This window comes from Ambystoma mexicanum, chromosome 12 (assembly GCF_040938575.1).
Source record: "Ambystoma mexicanum isolate Mex_15411 chromosome 12, UKY_AmexF1_1, whole genome shotgun sequence".
Taxonomy (NCBI): domain Eukaryota; kingdom Metazoa; phylum Chordata; class Amphibia; order Caudata; family Ambystomatidae; genus Ambystoma; species Ambystoma mexicanum.
In genome coordinates, this window is record NC_090936.1 from 61,839,706 (window position 1) to 61,858,378 (window position 18,673).

At 44.9% G+C, this 18,673-nt stretch overlaps 1 protein-coding gene across 2 annotated transcripts in view; it reads right to left on the reverse strand.

Moving 5' to 3' along the window:
- The window catches only part of GXYLT1 (glucoside xylosyltransferase 1), a 169,460-nt gene extending 155,897 nt beyond the window's left edge, over positions 1–13,563 (reverse strand). The window contains exon 1 of one of the 2 annotated variants that reach the window (XM_069627989.1): positions 13,195–13,563. In XM_069627989.1, coding sequence (XP_069484090.1) covers positions 13,195–13,400 — 206 coding nt within the window. In that variant the 5' untranslated portion in view covers positions 13,401–13,563. The remainder of the gene's footprint in view (positions 1–13,194) is intronic. The other variant, XM_069627990.1, reaches the window with a different exon arrangement.
- Between the last annotated feature and the right edge of the window lie 5,110 nt (positions 13,564–18,673).

The following is an 18,673-nucleotide window of genomic DNA, read 5'->3' on the forward strand; positions in this document are numbered from 1 at the left end:
CACAATAGTGTCCACATGTCCAAGACAAGAGGGAAGCTAGCATCGGCAACTCAGCAGACTCCTCAAGCTAGACAAGAACCGAGTATTAAGCCGCTCTGGAGCACAGACAGCATGACGCACCTGAGAAGCGGAGGAACCGATCAAAAGTCGCAGACGCCAGAGCCAAGGCCAGAAGGAGGAATGGCAATTTGCTTAGAGGGTATGTAGATTTGGTTCAAGGAGTTTCAAGATTCATTTATGGCCTCCTTTCAAACACAGTTTGAGTCATTGATAGAGGAAATTAAACAATTGGTGCAAGAACTGAGCGCCGATGTGGCCAAACTTGAAGAATGAACCGATACACTGAAAAAGGTGGTTCAAAATATAGAAGAAGATACACACAAAAACCACAAAGCCCTAGAACATTTATCACACAAAACACATAATTTGGAGGTTCAATGCGAAGTTCTAGAAAAATCGGTCGTGGATATCCAACATTAGGATAAAAAACCTTGCGGAAAGAAGTGGGGGATAAAGATCTGAGAAGTACGGTCCAACAACCTTTTACAGACATCTTGGCAAACAGTACGGAAGAGAGTAGGCCCGCATAGAGTGGGAGACCTGGGCGCACGCCTAAGGGACATTCTAGTAACAGTAAACTCCTACAGTCAGAAAGAATACATTTTGCTGAAAGCGAGGAGGGCAGGCCAAGTGAGAATAAACGGGGAGGAAATACAAATATATCAAGACCTTGCACAATCCACGCTGTAAAAGGGGAGGGAGATAGGCCCAGTGGTGACATTTTTGTCAAAAAAACATTCACGTTTGGCCTACTTTTTACATGGGAAAGACGACAACATATAATCACGACGTGTGAAGAAGGAATAAAGATCCTGAACTTACAAGAGGATAGCGAATAGGGCCGCGAGGAACAGCAAGGAAGAAATAGAGGACGTAGAAAAGGGTGGGTATGAAAAACAGTGATGGAAAGGGGGAAAAAGTGAACACAGGAAATGAGAAAAGGAAACAAAGATACGTATGGGCGTGAAAGTTGGAATCCTTGGTGCGGTTTAGCATTCCCCACAATGACTACTATAGGTTAGTCAGAGGGCCAGGTGCGACAGACACATAGTCCGAGCGGTCATAGGTTCCTGGGCCCTCCTCAGGAGAGAGTAAAAATGGAGAGCACCCAAATGAAAGAGATTAAAGCAATCACGTGCACTGTAAGGGGACTGAATACCCAATTAAGAGGAAAATAAGTGAGAGTTTTTTACGGGGAGAAAAAATTGACTCATGTTTCAAGAGACACATATATGCAAAAACGTTAAAAGGGAATAAACGCATTAGAGGGTATGCACAATTACATGAGGCGAATGCTGGAGAAAAAAAGCAGGGTACTGATAGCATTCCCGGACGGATTAGGAGCACAGGTTCAAGATTCGATGGTGGATAAAGAAGGGAGGTATATATTTTTTAATACAACTATAGAAGGCCACATGGTCACTTTGGCTACAGTCTATGCCCGGAATATAGACCAAGATGGGTTTTTGAGGACAGGCATATCGAAACTGGAGAAACGTACTGAAGGGGAAACTATATTACCGGGGGATTTTAACACAGCATGGGTTCCCACACAGGATAGGAGTAGGAATACTTCACAGGGAGCGCGGGCCCCATCCAAGGTGATACGGCAAAAGATGACGTGTTAACCCTCCATGATATTTGGAGAACAGTGAGGGGACAGGAGCAATGCTTCACGCACTATTCTCATGTACATTCCTCCTTGTCTAGAATAGACTATGTATGGGCCTCCACAGGGTTACTGGGCATTGTGAAGGATGTAGAATTAGGATCAATTTTACTATCAGACCACGCCCAGATATGGATACGTATTACAATAAAGAACAAGAAAACAGGGCTCTGGAAATGGAAATTCCCCACATAGCTTCTACACAACCTGGTTCAAGGAGAACATTTTAGAGAAAGGAGAGAGCAAGAGAGACTGGGGTCAGTACTAAACTACCTACAAAGTGACTGTATGGCACAATGGTGCCCTCACAAGATTAAGTTATTGGACATTTTGGGGGGGGGGGGGGGAGACATATAATCTAAAGGATGAACTACACTTATGGCGAGGGGAGAGTTGAAATTTCCATAAGTAATATTGTATTGAGTAAAAACAAACTAATAAAAATACAAATTTTAAAAAAAAACATGTGTCCATGTGTTGGCCTGGCCCCCTTGCCCTTGGATTATTTCAGAAAAATTGTTCAAAGTGTTCAATTTCAAAACCAGTCTCTGAAAGGCAATGCAAATGTCTTTTACCTAATACTTTCCTCAGGATGGATGTCTCTTCCAAAACATTGGTTGGAATATAACAAAGAGGAAGTCTCTCCTATTCTCAGGATGGCAAAACGGAATGTGTTTTCCAAAATGCTGGCTGGAATACAGCAAAGGAAAGTCTTTCCTAATTTTCAGGATGGTTAAACAAATGTATTTTCCCCAATAGTGACTAAAGTATGGCAAAAGGGAAGTATTTTCAGATTCAGATTCTCAAACAACAACTTAATATGACAAATGTTCTCTTCAACACACCAGTTCAAAGTGGGTTTCCTGGTACACTCGCCTGCCAGGAAACTTCTCAACTGAAAACTCTTGATATCCTGGCTTACTCTCCTGCCTTTTGGGCTCAAACAGATCCCCAGCTGTACTCTCCTGCCAGGTATCTCTTTGCAAAAGGCTTCACTACCAGATGCTCATATCAGGACTCTCAGCAACATTCACATTCCTCTTAAGTATCACACAATTGTAATTCTTCAATGGAACAATTTTGCTGACTTCAGTTATTACTTGTACCAATTTCCCCCATACTGACATCCCATATATGAGGGTTTGTTCAAGCTCTGTCTGTCAAATTTTCTAGCAATGTCTCTTGGCAATGCTGGTCCCAGGTTTCCCCCAACTGACATCCCATATCAGGAGAGTTATACCACATTTGTCTGTGCTGTTCAATTCTATTTAGTCGGTATTCAAAAATACTTCTGAAGTGTTTGTTAATGTATTTGCATGTCCCGGGGCCCCCTACTCGTTTAGACTGACTCACTGTTTTACTGCTCGGCTGATGTGAGGTGGTTTGGTCTGGCAAGTTTCTCCTTCCCTGGCAGGGTCTCTTTTGGCTCCCATTTTAGCTTGTCAGTCCTTCCCCGATGGAATCACTGCCGCTCAGCAGGACTGTGTCTCCCCTGGTCTTGCCGCATACAGCTCACCTTGACTTCACTAGGGTTCTTCTCTGGTCCTGAACGCCTCCAGCTCGTTGCCGGCAGAAGCTTTCCACGGCTCTTCACTGTGAGTTTGCCTCGGCCTCTGAACTCGCTTCCTGCTCCGCGCACTCTGCAGCCTTACTCCTCTCTATTTCCTAAATCTCCCAGCGTTAGGTAAGTTTCAGGTGTAAATGTCTGTGCCGCTGATTCGGATCTTCACAACTAGACAACGTTGTACTTGGTGTCACATTCCCTCCACATTAATTCCTTGCTCCTCTTCCTCATCTCAATACTTTAGGCTTTATGGGACCTGGAGTCCAAGGAAGTTTCAGCTACTTTTACATTACACTGTTGGACAGTTTGGTTTAGATAACAATCACTGTAAACATAAGATGTTGGATATATTCTAGGCCTATTATGTACACATGAAGAATGGATAGGGTTTAATGTGAGCAAAGAAGTTTCAGAGTTTTATAATTAAATGGTTCTGAATAATGACAACAGGCCATAAAAATCTCTAGAATTAAGGGATTTTCCTCACAAGAAAGAGAAGAATACTGCATCCCTCATGTTGGAGTCACCACTATCCCTTGACAGAAATCTCGTCCCATGTGATCCACCCTCAGAATACCACCCCAAGGGTCCGGATCAGTTAGTAGTTGCCTTCCCCTGACTACATGGGAGGAGACTTTAGGCTGGGGATCAGCAATGACTCTGCAGAATTCATCACAGATAGTGTGCTAAACTCACTGTCCTGGATATACTGCCTAGTTCGCGCTTCAGGGATAGGGTGCCCGGCTTCCTCTTTAGGGATATAGTGCTGTGACGAAGTCAGGTGTCTAACTGCATCTCGAGGATCTGAGGATCTCTGAAGCTGAGGAGAGATGGCATGCCAGGGCATTCTAGCTAGAGACATGTGCAACTTCAAAGCAGAAATGGGTGTAAGCTGCAGAAACCCCATCTATCTTCACGGCCATGCCCTAATTTAAGTGATGTTGTTGCTAAAGAGAGATTTATATCTATGCTATATGGCTATCCCTGGTGCTAATATGCAGAAAAAAGGAAATACAGACCACCGTCAAAGGGCTATGGACTTTGGCAGTGGTGCTGCTACAGGAAATTGAGGGACCAATCTAATATTAAAATGGTGTTCAGGTTGAGGAGAAAATAATCCAATTTGCTAAAAAAAAGACTTCTTCCCATGAAAAGTGTGTAATGGAAGACAAGAGTCTAAAGAGGTAGGAGAAATAACAAGCACCACAGTAGTCACTCACTTGAAAAATACAGGAGCCTACAGAGTGCACAAGCTGTGGCCCGGCTGCAAACTCTGAAAACTACATGAACATAGCAGGACTGCTACACTGATACGAAAAGACCTCGGGTGGGCAGGAGAGAAGAATTACGAAAGTAGACAAGACTTGCAATTTTGCATATTAACCACTGCTCCACTGTTCTGTCATGTTTAAACTGCCATGCATTACCTTGAGTTTATTGTATGTACACGTTTGAGGGACAGAATGCTTTTGTTACAGTATTTCCTTTAGCTTATTTTATAGGTAGGGAAATCGTCGTTAGTTTAGGGATGGTGAGGCGTTCCTTTTGAGTTTAATAAAATGGCATCAAAAACCTTCACAAAGTTGTCCGCCGCACATTTCTGACCCCTCACAGGAGGTACATGACAACTAGCGGGGACACAGAGGCTACTGTAGCTTTCCCCCAGCCCAGTATGAGTAAGGAAGTTAATGGGCATAACGAGAGAAGGGTGTGGGACCCTCAACTGAGAAGGTTAGCATCAGAGGCAATCTTCCTCTGCACGGTGGTAACCAGGAAACCACCGACCACTAGAGACTAGTCTGGGACCCCAAGAGTAAGAAGAAAAGCATTAGAGGAAATATTCCTCGGCACAGTGGTAGCGAGGAACCCACTGACCACCAGAGAAGGGTTTGGAACTCCCATCCCAACAGTGAGAAAGAACTGTACCAAAACATACCAGGAAGAGGTAGTCATTCTCCTGCTATTGGCCAAAGAGCTGTGGTAAAGACACCAGGGGAAGGGATCATTCCCCCTGGCCATATTGTGAATTGAACCAAGCAACACAAGGAAAAAAGGGACACTTTCTGCTATTGCAGGTCCAGAACTTGTGTTAAAGACGCCAGGGGAAGGGAGTCATTCCCCCTGGCCTTGTGGACTGTATAAAGTAACACCAGGAGAAAGGAGGTATTCAATTGACACTGGGATAAGAGTCGACTGGTGACATCAGAGGAAGGGAGTCATTCCCCCTGGTTCTTTTGGGAACTGCATAAGCTTATACCTGGATAAGGGAGTCATTCTCCTGAACATTGGAAAAAGACTCAGTGAAGCCCATAAACCAGGGTAAGAAAGCCATTCCTCCTGGTATTTTCGATTGAAAGAGAATATTTGTAGGGCACTGTTGAAGAAGCAGGAGAATGGAGCCATTCTCCCGAAGGAAGAACTTTGTTTGTTTATCCTTTAGTTATAATAGTGTGCCGGTTAGAGCAGGATTTGACACAGGGGAGTATATGGGAGTATGCCCTCAGGTTCCTCACATAGGGATGGAGTATGTGAGATGGAGCGAGCTACATGGTCGGGGGAAGGGGCATGAAGGGGCAGGCCACATATCCTAGTAATTTACCTCGGGCAATGATCTGACAACTATGGACCGAGGGATATTACTGCAGCACATCCAGGGGACACTAATCGAGTTTCGTAGATGCTTGGGGACACAGAAATTGCATTGATAGAGTTGATACCGAGGCAGGAATTGAGGGGTGCTCACTCACAAAGAGCAGTGGAGGAATCATGAAGGCTGTTAAATGCAGGCATGGGAAATGTCTTATGGGGCATGGGGTTTAGGTGGGTCTGGCACAATTTAATGACCCCAAGGACACCTGGCTATTTTGCCCCCGATAAGGTTCATCTATCTGAGGTGGAAATGGCAATGATGAGAATGGATAGCAGAGACCTTTCTTAGAGGGGTACGGATGGGAGAATTAGAGGTGTCCAGTTGTTGCCACAGAAGTAATTATGGGCATCATGAGGTCGACAAAGGAGGGGGCAGAGAGCATCAAGCAAGCAAAGGAGGGAGTGCAGAGCGGGGAAAGAGATTCACAAAGTGTATACATTCACACAATAAAGAGTTGTTACGAGTACTGCATCTGTAATAGGTACATGGTGCGTGCGGGTACTGATGGTGGGAATGGTCATGAATTGGAAGGTAGGGGTCCGGGTGGGGAACTCAACAGCAGTGATTACCACCTCAGAGTCTTGGCAGAGTTAGCTGCTGTATCCAAAGAGCAAAGTGCTGAAATGCTAAAAGGGCCCAGTGTCTCCGGGGAGAGAGGGTGGCATGACCAGTACGCCAACCGAGGTACAAGACCTGGGGGAAGCATGGTGCATAAGTGCATAAACCACAAAGGTGGAAGGGGGAGTTGACTTGCTGTATCAGGTGAGATAGGGTAGGCTTGCTGGCTGCAATTGGCAAATACAGATAACTTGAAAGTTCGAGGCTTGCTGGAGTGACACAGGGTATTTGGATACTGCAACCACTAAGGGGAACTTTCAGTCACAGAAGCAAGGGGAAGCTGATGACATGCGGATAAAGGGAGGAGGTGGCATAAGGTGCTAACGTACATGGCCAACGTCAGAGGTTGGCTCAGATAAGATAGAGAGGCAGGTGCTACCTGGATGACATGGTGGACCAATGGACATCAGCCCAGCGTAGATCCTGCAACAGGATCGTCAATACGGATCACATATAAATTAACTGTCGCCAATAAAGCAGCTGTGGTACTGACTTGATCATCCACTAAACATTGTGTGGTTGTGTAATTATTTGAGGCAGAATACTGAGGTAGTGGGTGCAAAAGAGGGCAACGGGATGTGCAGGTGGGATGGCTAAGAGCATGAGAAGGAGGGCAAATAGATAGAACCAAAAGGGAGGTCAGGGGGGCCAAGTGTGGGTTGTCCTCACTATGCTCTAACATTTGTTAACCCAAATAGGCCATTGCGGCTCAGGCAAAGGGCTTGAAAGGGGCGATTAATATGCAGTTATTCCCAGAGGAGCTCAGCAACCCTTAAAAAAGGCCCAGTTTCCACAACTCAGGAATCCTCAAAGGTTTGCTGGCATTTGTGAGGGGTCAGTAATGAGAGGCAGACAACTGTTTAATGATTTATCAAAACATGCCATTATATTTTCCAAAAAGATATGATAAAAAATAACTCACTATCCCTACTCTGCTGAGGATTTCCCTGCCTAACCAAAGCTAAGGAGAGTACAATCTAACACAGGATAACTGGCCGTAACACTAAGCAAAAAATACACAAAGAAAATATATGGCAATACAACATAACATGGACAACATACACAGTTCCTAAATGACCTAATGTCCTGGGTAATTTCTCTCCCCAGGATTCAAAGTCAATTCTGCAAATGTTCAACCAAAGAAACAAATATCTCAAATCAGTCAGAGTAAACGTTTTTAACCAAAGTTCCAACAATAGCAAATTTCTTCTCCTTGTTGAAATATCCACTTTCCAGTTCCACTAAGTAGCACCAATGGCTACCTTATCCACAATGCTTTGTCACTTCAAGATTTCTTCAGTGATACATAGTTCTTCGTGAACAGTTAGGATTTTCTTAGTTACAGTTTTAGAATTCACAGTGGTATATTTGTCAGGATGACAGTGCTGCTGCTTCTACTTCAACAACTTCACTTCTATTTGATTCACCATGAGAACAGTCCCCTTTGTCTCAGAGTACTCCACCTTGTTTAGGCTACTACAAAGTTGCATCTACTGACAACCAGATATAGCACCACAGCTTCAGTAATTTGGACTACTACCACAACTTCAATGATTTGTACTTTCAGACAGGCTTCGATAAGATATACTTTAAAGTACTTCAACACCTTCAAGTAGGCAAGGCACCCTTGCTCTGAATATTGCTCTTCAAAAGGGGCAGCCTCTTTGCATCTCTTGTCTGTCTGCCACAATAACAACCTAGACTCACTTACCTCTGTCTTCCACAGTCTCAGGCACTACAGGTTGTGTCAACTTCGCAATAGTCTTTACATGCAGCCAGTTTCCCTTCCCCAACTTTACCTGCACCTTTCTGCCAGCTATCAGCCCAAGTAATTAGTCAGAAACCTTGGTGCCATGCTCTTAGCTTCAGGTAATGCTTGCACACTTGCATCTTAGGCCAACTGAACTGTTATTAACTTCACAGCAACATATAGTTTGCTCTTTAACTCTGTGAAAGGTTGGTTTCACTTTTAATAGGGAGACTCTTGGCTTGGGCAATGCTGGTTCTATTCTTTAACAGTATGTACACTTTACCTTCTTATATATGAATGTATGCCGCTTTAAAGTAAAGAATAGAGTTCAGTCTTTTTTTAGGAAACACAATTAGGCACACGGGACCACTCCTTGATGTAGTTTTCACAAGTTAAAGGTTACACCAATTGTCTTATCAAGGTTAAGTTTTCAATAATGGTCTTTACAACGTTCACTCTTGCAAATTAGTGGCAGACAATAGCAGTCTTTTAAGGGTTGAACAATGGATTTAAGCAGTTTTCTTTTCACGCGAGTAAAAGGATTTTCATATTATACGCAAGTGCTACATTTCCATTGTTCAGGTATTACAGCTTCAACGAACAACTTCTACTCGCTTTAAACGATGCACAAGTGAATAGGGAACTGGATACTGTTACCGGCAATGCTTGTGCAAGGTATTAGAATGCTGTGCTTCACTCACCGGCTTCTTGAACGCTTGCTCTGCGGGTCGCACTGCTTCCACGACTTCTACCACAACTTCTACTGCATCTGGGTTCTTAGGGACCCACACCCTTCCTCTCTGAAGGTGCCTTCGGTCCGGCCACACGTTTATTTAGCCCCTCTCGCACCTGAGACCAACTGCTTGAAAACTGCTCCTCGCCTCTGTCTCCAGCACGTTCACTTCATGGCAGCCACAGCAATCAGGCTCACGCGGGGAAAGGCAGCTCTCCTGCACACCTTCCGCTGATATGCACCTAGAAGGAGTTGATCCACACCTCTCAGACTCCTAATAATCCTTAGGATTCACCATTGCCAGCAGCCTGCCCTTCCAGAAACACACAGCCAAGAAGGCTCAAAAAGCTTGGCTCCAACTCTCCACCCATCGCAAAATCAAACCCTGCAGCTGCAGGACTTACAGACCTCAGTACAGGCCCTTGTGTTCTCGCACATCAATGGTGAAAATACCTTCTTCATGCGCCTCCAAGCTGCTCACTTAGCTCCCTAAAAGCAGTCCACCACTGTGCAGCACATCTTATTACCAGTGCACAGAAATTTGACCCGAATCATGATACTGTTTAAGAATGCTTGCATCATCTACAAAGCAGTCACGAGTAGCACACTAGCGTACCTTGGTGGCTAAGCGCCACAAATCTGGTGGCACAAACTCCCTGTGCAGCAAATCAACCAACCGGCCTGAATCACAACTCATCCGTAAAGAGAGGATTCACAAAAAAGCCTTCTCTTGTCACGCATCCACCCTCTAGAACTCGATTCTGGTGTCAGCTCGAAATGCTGCAACAGTCATCCAATTTCGCAAATCTCTGAAAACATGGGTTTTTCAACAACACCTGACCAATGACTAATTCCAATGGACACACATACCGACGCACAGACTTAACCTGACAGTACTGAGCTACTGTTAAAAGATGCCCGCTGAATGCTGGATACCCACACTGTGTACATCACTCTGCTGCTCTCAAGCAAGGTCTGCACTTTAAACAATAACTGGCCAGTGTTTTGCCAGACTTCACTGCACCACCTATTAACTACATCTTACATCTACTCCCCACCAATCATACCCACCCATTCTTTTTCATATCTGCCATAGTCCCTGGAGACTACACAAATGACAGCAGTGTGTGGTACGAATCCTAATAACAACATTTTACTCCTTGCTAAAAACACAACAGAGTAATGACTTATATGTTCTGATTTCTATGCATCACAGACATTGCTGAAACGCTGCACGTCTCACTTAGACCACCCTTGTGTCATTTAGGCATCTTATCTGCTGTGAATGCTCTCCACTCTGCCAGAAAGTGGGCATTTTGCACTATTTCTTTTCTCTTTGCTTATAAATACTAGATTGCATGCATGCATGTATGCTTCCTGGCTTTCTAAGACCCGATCTAGCCCACCACCACAAGAATACCTTTATTACATGCAGTTCCTGCTCTGGGTGGTTAAGTTGTACGTGAAAGAAAACAGCAAGATCTGAGTAGCCTTTTCAGGCTCTACAGCAATCAGTCTGCCAGCTTATGGTGTGAATGTCATAGAGCATGGACTTGATTACCAAGTGCTTTAAAAGAAAGACTAGCAGCCCACAAAAAAATTACAGAATGTATCTATGAAGACTACCTTAAAAATCTGATGATGTATTACACCTAGCTCATAGCTTAGGAACGTAATACTTTTGGACTTGGGTTGAGTGGTTCTCCTCTCTTTCTGATTAACTCCTATTTTCACTAAAGATTCACCTATACACATCCAACTCTTATCACCAACACATCTGTGAGTTGGCTTGGTAAAACCAGTTCTCTCCCCGGACACAGGGAGTGTTTTATAGAAACTATTGTGATGAAAGCCTGCACACTACAAGGCCCGTCTGAGCACATCTCAAGTCCATCACGCAACCACAGGCCAACCCCATATAGTACCATGCATCGTTTAATCTAGCTATTGCCATCACAGTACATTTCTGTTTTAAACCAAGCTTAACAGTAATTTTGTCTTTTTCACCGAAAACTAATCACAGTTAAGAAACAAGCATCCTTACCATAACCATCTTACCTCCACCTCATATCTTTGTACTTCAGTATTTGTTGATCTGCCAGCTAATGCCCCTGTGTATCTTCAATTAACCCCCAACCTTCCTCTGTACTAACCGCCACCTCTGGTCTGGCGATACCCTGGCGAGATCACAATATACAACCTCTCGGACATGGTTTCAGGTGCCATAAAACTATGATGGTGATGGGTAGAGAATAAACATTCAATAGCATAACATATTAAGCTATACTTGTTGGGTGGGAAAGAAATCAAAGTTCTGCAACTTAATGATTGGTACTTAAATGATTGTATTGGTAGTGCTGTATTGCTGAGACACATTTTGCACTATATCAGGAGACAGTACTGCAAAGCTTGATACATATTTTTTTAAAGCATACGAGCGTGATACTCAGGACGTCTAATGAATCAAGTTTTAACATGCTGTATCACTTGATAAAGTGCTATGTAAAGCAAAGTGCACTATAATGCACCGGCTTACCTAACCACGCGCATCTCTTAAAAGCACAATCCCTGCTGCCTGAGATCCTCCTCTTCGTCCTCCCTTATGACACCCAGATTCACCAGACAAAGAGCGGGAGGAGCCAGCTTCACATTTATTGCTCCCACTCTTTGGCATGCTCTCCCTCCATCTATCAAAGACGAGCCTTCTTACCTCATCTTACGTAAAAAACTTAAAACCATTCTTTTCAACAAATACGCCTAACTGTATCCTACTTACCACTACTGCTGAAAGCGTATGACTAATGTAATCCAGCAACTCATATTTTCAACTGTCTTGTTCTTACCAATGTACAGTGCAACCCAGCAACTGTTCTACATCCATTGTCTTTTTCCTACAAATGTAACCTAGAGCTGTGATACTTCCGGGTTTGAGCGCTATCAACACATTAAATAAATACATAAACAAAGCAGGTAGGCAACCAAATAGTAACAATAAAGACACTTATGTGAAAAGCACTCAGTTGCATAACATATTTCTGTCCCACTATGGCCAGCATAGCTAAGCATTAGCCGCTGGCCAAAGCTAAGAAATCGAACAAAGAATCTTGGAGTACAGCGTGCAGGCAGTATCCACTTAACTCTCCTCCTAGGATAACCACTCTAATGAGGTCGGCATCATTGACGTATTCGTCCCCACTCTGGTGGTAGGGGCAGCAGCCCGGCAACATGAAGCGCCATTCTAGAGATACTAGCAACATTGATATAGTCTAACCATACCTCCCAAACTTCCGAGCCGTCAGGGCAGGCCGAAAACAGAGGATTTTACTTTAAGTGGTCAGAGCCCGTTGAAGTCTATGGGCGGATAAGAAGTTTGGCGGGTGAGTGAACTTACTCTGTCTTATTTTGTTTTTACAAATCAAATTCTGACGCACTTAATCCTGAATTTAAAACGTGGGAAACAAGTTTCAGAATGGATCTAATCAGGAGTGCGTGACATAAACATGACGTGGGTTAACGGGAGATCTCTGTTGGTACTGGGGCAACACTGGTGGAATCTGAACCCTTCCATCAGTACTGGAGAATATGTAAATTATTCAAAAAAACTTTTCTGTACAAGCTGCTAGGCTAATACTGGGAACTTGATATTTTGATGTGTGATTGCATTTTATTTACTCGCACATCATTTAAAAAGACTGCAGTCAATAACTGTTAAATAACAGTTACAATAACCTTAATAACAATAAAGCTTTGGAAGGGGCGTGGGCTGAAGTTTTGCCCCTTGAGGGGGTGTGCTGTACTGTACTAGCAGCATCAGTGTATTACTCGGCCAAAGAAAAGCGTTAGGGGCGGTAAGTAGGGGTGTGGGGGCGGGGGGGGGCCTTGGGACGTAATCATATCGTGACCCTGCCTTCCTTTGCGGGGTGCTCTATCAATGGTCTAGTAGGCCGCAATTAAGTAAAGGCTATCCTACGGTAAGGCGGAGCCATCTTTGAGACAGGCATTACGTCATTCACTAAGTGCGACGTCTCCCGTTTCTTCCAGGATCTAAGATGTACTCGCTCAGTAAAAACGGGAAGGCCCGCCCCCACGCGTAGCGTAACATTCAAAATGTCCGCTGCCCGTGCCGTAGACGAGCACTTCAGGTGCTTACCTCCGCCGCTGCGGCCGTTCCTGGCTCCCGGCGGCTCGTGCGCCGCCGTGCTCGCGCCGAACGCCAGATACCTCCCATGCCTGGGACAGGCGCCTGCTCGCCGCCGCCGTCTGCCCGGAGCCCGCCAGCTGGCAGAAGGCGGCGTAGAGCAGCGAGCACAGACCGCCCAGCAGGCAGAGCAGCGCTAGCCGCACGTAGCGCCGCATTTCCACGGGCCCCGGGGTCGGAGGCCGCGCGGCGGCGGCACCCGGCGGTCAGCCGCGCTCTCTCTGCTCCGCTCCAGGGGGGGAAATACTTGCGGCCGCTCACCCCTAAACGACTCATAGGGCAGGAAGGGGACGAATGGTTGGAGGTGTCGGAGGCGGGCGGGGGAAATGGGCGGCGCCAGAGGGGAAAGTTAAGGCTTCAATGCGAGTAGATTCATTCCACTCTGGTTCAAAGTTGCCAAAAGTGTTATGTCAATAACTAGGTGCTTCCGTCTCAGAGTTGCACACTTTTACGTACACATTTATTGTATGGGGAGGGTGGTGCCACTCGAGCCTATTATTGGCAGGTCCATGCAGGCTCTACTGTCTTGTACAGTTTATAATATAGTATTTTATATATGACAATTGTTTAAAAACACACAAACACGGGCTAACTTTTTGTTGTTGGGTTACATTAAGCTTTACACAATTTTATATAACCAACAAAAAGAAAAAAGGTAAAAATACAGTAAAAAAAAACACTGTTCGTTTCAAACCATTCAAAACCTATGCTGTCAAATCACATAACAAAAATAGACTGCTTTAATTATTAAAATTGATCAATACATAGTATCCCAAAATTCAGACCATGCTCATACATTTAATTCATTACCAGATTATATACATCGTGTATATCTAAAATGTAAATCATGTATCTCAAGGTTGCCAATAAGGATACCGGTATGTGCACAAACTAACAGGTTCTCACACCAATTATTGAGTACCTGCTACTTACCTCTTATCTTTAAAAGGTTTAGATCAAAGAACAAAGTTTTAGCCAGGGGATCAATGATTCTAAGAACGGAGGCTCGGATTATGCTTCTCTTTCATCTTTACTACTCGAGCAGCAATGGACACCAATAATAAATGTTAAAGATCAAAAACTACAACTTCCAGCGGGGACAGGGTCTTTGGTAGTCCAAATATTATTGGTACCTTAACTAACAACGTGACCAACAATAACCAATAAGTCCATATCCATGACCACACTGAACATCCTCTTCACTTCCTCTTCGTTAGTGGGGAAAGAAGACAATGCAGCCGCGACAGGGCAGGAGCTCTGGCGACCGCAACAATACTGTGAGCCCCACAGAGGGCAGCACAATCATGGAAGAAGGAGCGCGATGGCACCGTGTAGTTCTGGCGCTTCCTTTGTTCCGGCAACTGCAGTAAAAGCAAACAGAAGTTAGTAGGAGCGATTACTCCCTTTGTGAATACATGTACCAAGTGCGAAAGAACGCTCAAATCTAAAGATCACAGTAATATCAGTGACACGATCGCGACCCACAATTACTCAAATACAGTGCCCCTGCAGGCCACAGAGAGCCACCACAGCTCTCATCTTTTGACGGGCACAGTCCCAGGTAAAACCTGATACCACATACAACCCAGGTGTATATATTAAAATCTTAAGGATATTAACCCCTTAAACCTCCTGGCAATATTACAACCCCCAGTGTCTGTGCTAACATGAGTTCCTCCAGTGATGAGGGTAAGGCTAGTATTAGCCAAAAAAAAGGGCTACACGGAAATGACTTTTGTCCTACAGAACGCCCTGGAAGACTAGTTGGGGCAAGGACCTAAACAAATTGCTCTGAGGGAGGATTGGATCGAGTTTTCACAGGGGCTAGAAGAAATCAAAGGGATGAAACCACAGGGGAGAAAGGGGGCAGAAAAACAGTCCGCAGGGCAGACGAGACCCATACCCCCGGGCACACCAACCAAAAAGAAGGGTGGCAAAAGAAGGAAAGTGAGAGCCAAAGCAAGGCCTAGCAGGTGGCAGGATGGATCGTCCAATACCACGGAAGAAGAGGAGGACAGTTGGGAGGGCGATTACTCGGAAGAGGAAGTTTACTCAATATTCTCAGAGAGGAGGAGATCTCTACTGGTGAAAATAGACCCAAAACTGATCGAGTAAGCCTCCTCGGAAACAGCCATTGCAACAAACGGGAAACTCTTCAGGGATTCATTCATCAAAGAACTAACAAAATTAGCAAATTCCTATGCAGTGCTGGATAAGGCACAAGCGTCTCTCAAGAGTGTGTTCGGAACCTCTTCAAAATGATGACCCTTCCCGCTACCTATATATACTACAGAATGCCCCGTTACACATCCCCCAGAAGGAATTTCAAAACATCGACCGCATACTTAGAAAACTGCTGTGGAAAGGCGGACACCCCTGCATTGCACTGCATATCCTCCAGCGTTCCATTTGGGAGGGAGGGATTGGCCTGCCACATTTGTAATCCTATTATTGGGCCAGCAAAATATCAGCGGTTAAGGAAATGGTACATGGAGACAACTCACTGCCACATAATAGAACAGTGAGTACTGCAGAACGCAGCAGGCCTCAGCTCGAACACCTTTACAGGGCGACATCCCCCACATCTCCCGAACCATGCTGTTTCATATATTACTGATCTGGAAGGCAGTGCAGAAACATGTAGGCTGGGAAAAGATAATCACCCCACTGCAAACACTATGGGGTAATGAGAACCTTCCTGAATTGGGCAAACTCCCGAAATGGCACAATTGGACAACCCTTGGGATCAACACAGTAGGGGACATCATCACCGAAGGTAAACTGGTGCCCTTTGAGTCTCTGGTGGCCCGTTTCCACCTCCCACTCAGCGAGCGCTACCACTATACGCAACTACAGCACGCGCTGGGAGCTCATCTCCAAGCCCTAGCGGGCATGCCCGAAAGCACTCTGCTCGAGAGGAATATAGTCCAGACAAGAATCAATACCAAAATCACATCCACAATGTACAGTGTCATAACCTCCTTTGCCACAAATGAACTATTGCGCCTGAAGCTGAAATGGGAAAGAGATATTGGAACAATACAAGCAGAGGACTTGGTGATGGCCCTCATGTATCCCTGAGAAGTGACAATTTCCGCCAGGCTCAGACTTATACATTTCAAGATACTCCACAGGATATATTACCCTAGAGTGACACTGTATCGGTGGGGAAAAACTACTGATCCGCAGTACCTCAGATGCAGAAGGGAAGAAGGCACCTTCTTCCACATAATATGGGAGTGCGACAACATCCAAAGATACTGGCAGCAATGTTGCAGTGAACTCTCGCGTGTGCTTGGGAAGGAGATATGCAGGGATCCAAAACTACTACTGCTCGGGATGGAGGGGGGGAGGGGGATTTGGCCAAATATGAGAAACTATTTCTATCGACGACCACAGCACTAATCAAAAGGATCATTGCGAGGCTGTGGGGCTCACCGGTAGTCCCCCCAATATGAACAATTGATTACAGACGTGAATATGTGCATTATGAAGGAACGCAGAGTATATACAGCAAGAGGCTGTCCAAGGAAGGCTGATAAGATATGGCAGAGATGGGAAGACGCGCAATGAGCACTGGAATAGTTTAGGCGAAAGACACAAAGTACTGAACACAAAGAGAAATAAAAGCCTGATCAATACCCGATGTGAGCGATGGGAGGCATTTCAAGACCAGATTTTTTATGATTGAATGTTATTATATTTAATTTTGTTATTCTTTATGTGTACGTATGATTATTTGTAAATGGTCACTCATGACCAAGTTGGACCCGTTGGTCCTGTAATTTGCTCTCCTTATGTGTACAAAATAATAAAAATGTGTTATAAAAAAAGAAGAAAAAAAGAGTTTGGAAGACACATTTCAGGAGGGCCAGCAGAGGAAGGGGTCGCTCTGCCGGCCGTTTCCCATTAAACAGGCCTTGGTCCGATAGAACACATTGGAAAGATCAAGAAGATTGGAGACAAACCCCTTTGTTCCCCACCAGGGGCAGAGGAAGGAGCAGAGGCTGGCGACCGGGAGATCGTCAACATAATTCCACAGATGATATCAAACAACCTGCGCTTGGTTACCCCAGCAGTAGTGGGGAGACTAGCAGAGCATATAGAAAATGGGCACGTTATATCCAGAGATACCTGGGTACTAGAGACTGTGCAGGGTTTCCACATAGAATTCCACATGATAACACACCAAAGGGATCTCCCAAGGAGTTTGTCTAAACAAAGAAGACATACAGTTGTTAGAGGAAGAACTGAGAGGGCTGGAAAGCAAAAATGCTATAAGACAAGTAATGGAGTACTCAGTAGGTTTCATAAGCAATATGTTCCTGTGAGGAGGAAACACAAGGTGAGACCAATTATACATCTAAAGGGTTTAAACAAATTTGTAGTATATAGACACTTCAAAATGGAAGGAATACACCTTTTAAGGGACACTTTAATTTAAGGTGACTGGCTCGCCAGAATAGACCTGAAAGTTGCATATCTGACAGTGCCCATAGCAACAGAACACGCAAATTCCTAAGATTTATCTAGGGAGAGTCAATATGGGAGTTTCGGTGCATACCTTTTGGACTGGCATCCGCACCGTGGTGTTTCACCAAAGTAATGAAACCAGTAGTGACCCACCCCAGGGGATAAGACTCATAATATATCCGGATGATATATGCATAATGTGCCAGGACAGTGAGACACTCCGAATCGAGGTGCAGATGACAGTGAATCTACTGCAGAATCTGGGTTTCGTGATAAATTGGGAGAAATCCAAGGTACAACCAGAACAGACAATGGCATTTCTGGGGTTCATAATAGACTCGATACAGGCATCTCTCAACTAAGTGAACGACATCAAGAAACAGATAAGGCATAGCGGGCTAACGCTTACCATGGCCCCCTACCCAGTAATACATCATATACATTGTACACAAATAATGAGATGAGACAGAGACCCGTTCTGATTTGGAAAACATATTACATTTTATTGTAAAACACATGGTCGCTTTCTTAGAGTCATCCTAACGGGTGGTCCCAGCCCTGCTCAGGCCACAAGTATGCCTGGTCCAAAAACAACCATCCTTTCCCAGGTGAATCTGCCAATCCCATGTTACCTAGTTCCATTCCAAACCTTTGAGCCCTTCTCACTTCCATTTTCGGTCTTGCGAGAACAGTCTGCCCTAGTATCCGATTGCCAGTTCTGTCACTCCCATTTAGTCAATGGAGCCAACAAGGCCACTGCATCAGTTGTTGAGTCTCAACTGTCCCTAGTGTTATCAGTGCCCGTCTCCCCATCCTGGCTGAAGCAGCCAGTGGTTATAGCTCGCCGGAAAGACTGCAGCGTGCCTCGTTCTCTAGGGCTGCCCTTCTAACGCCGCCACGCTTTGATGGTGTCCCCGCGACCCACAATGCTCCCACAGGCCTTAGTTACATTTCTCAT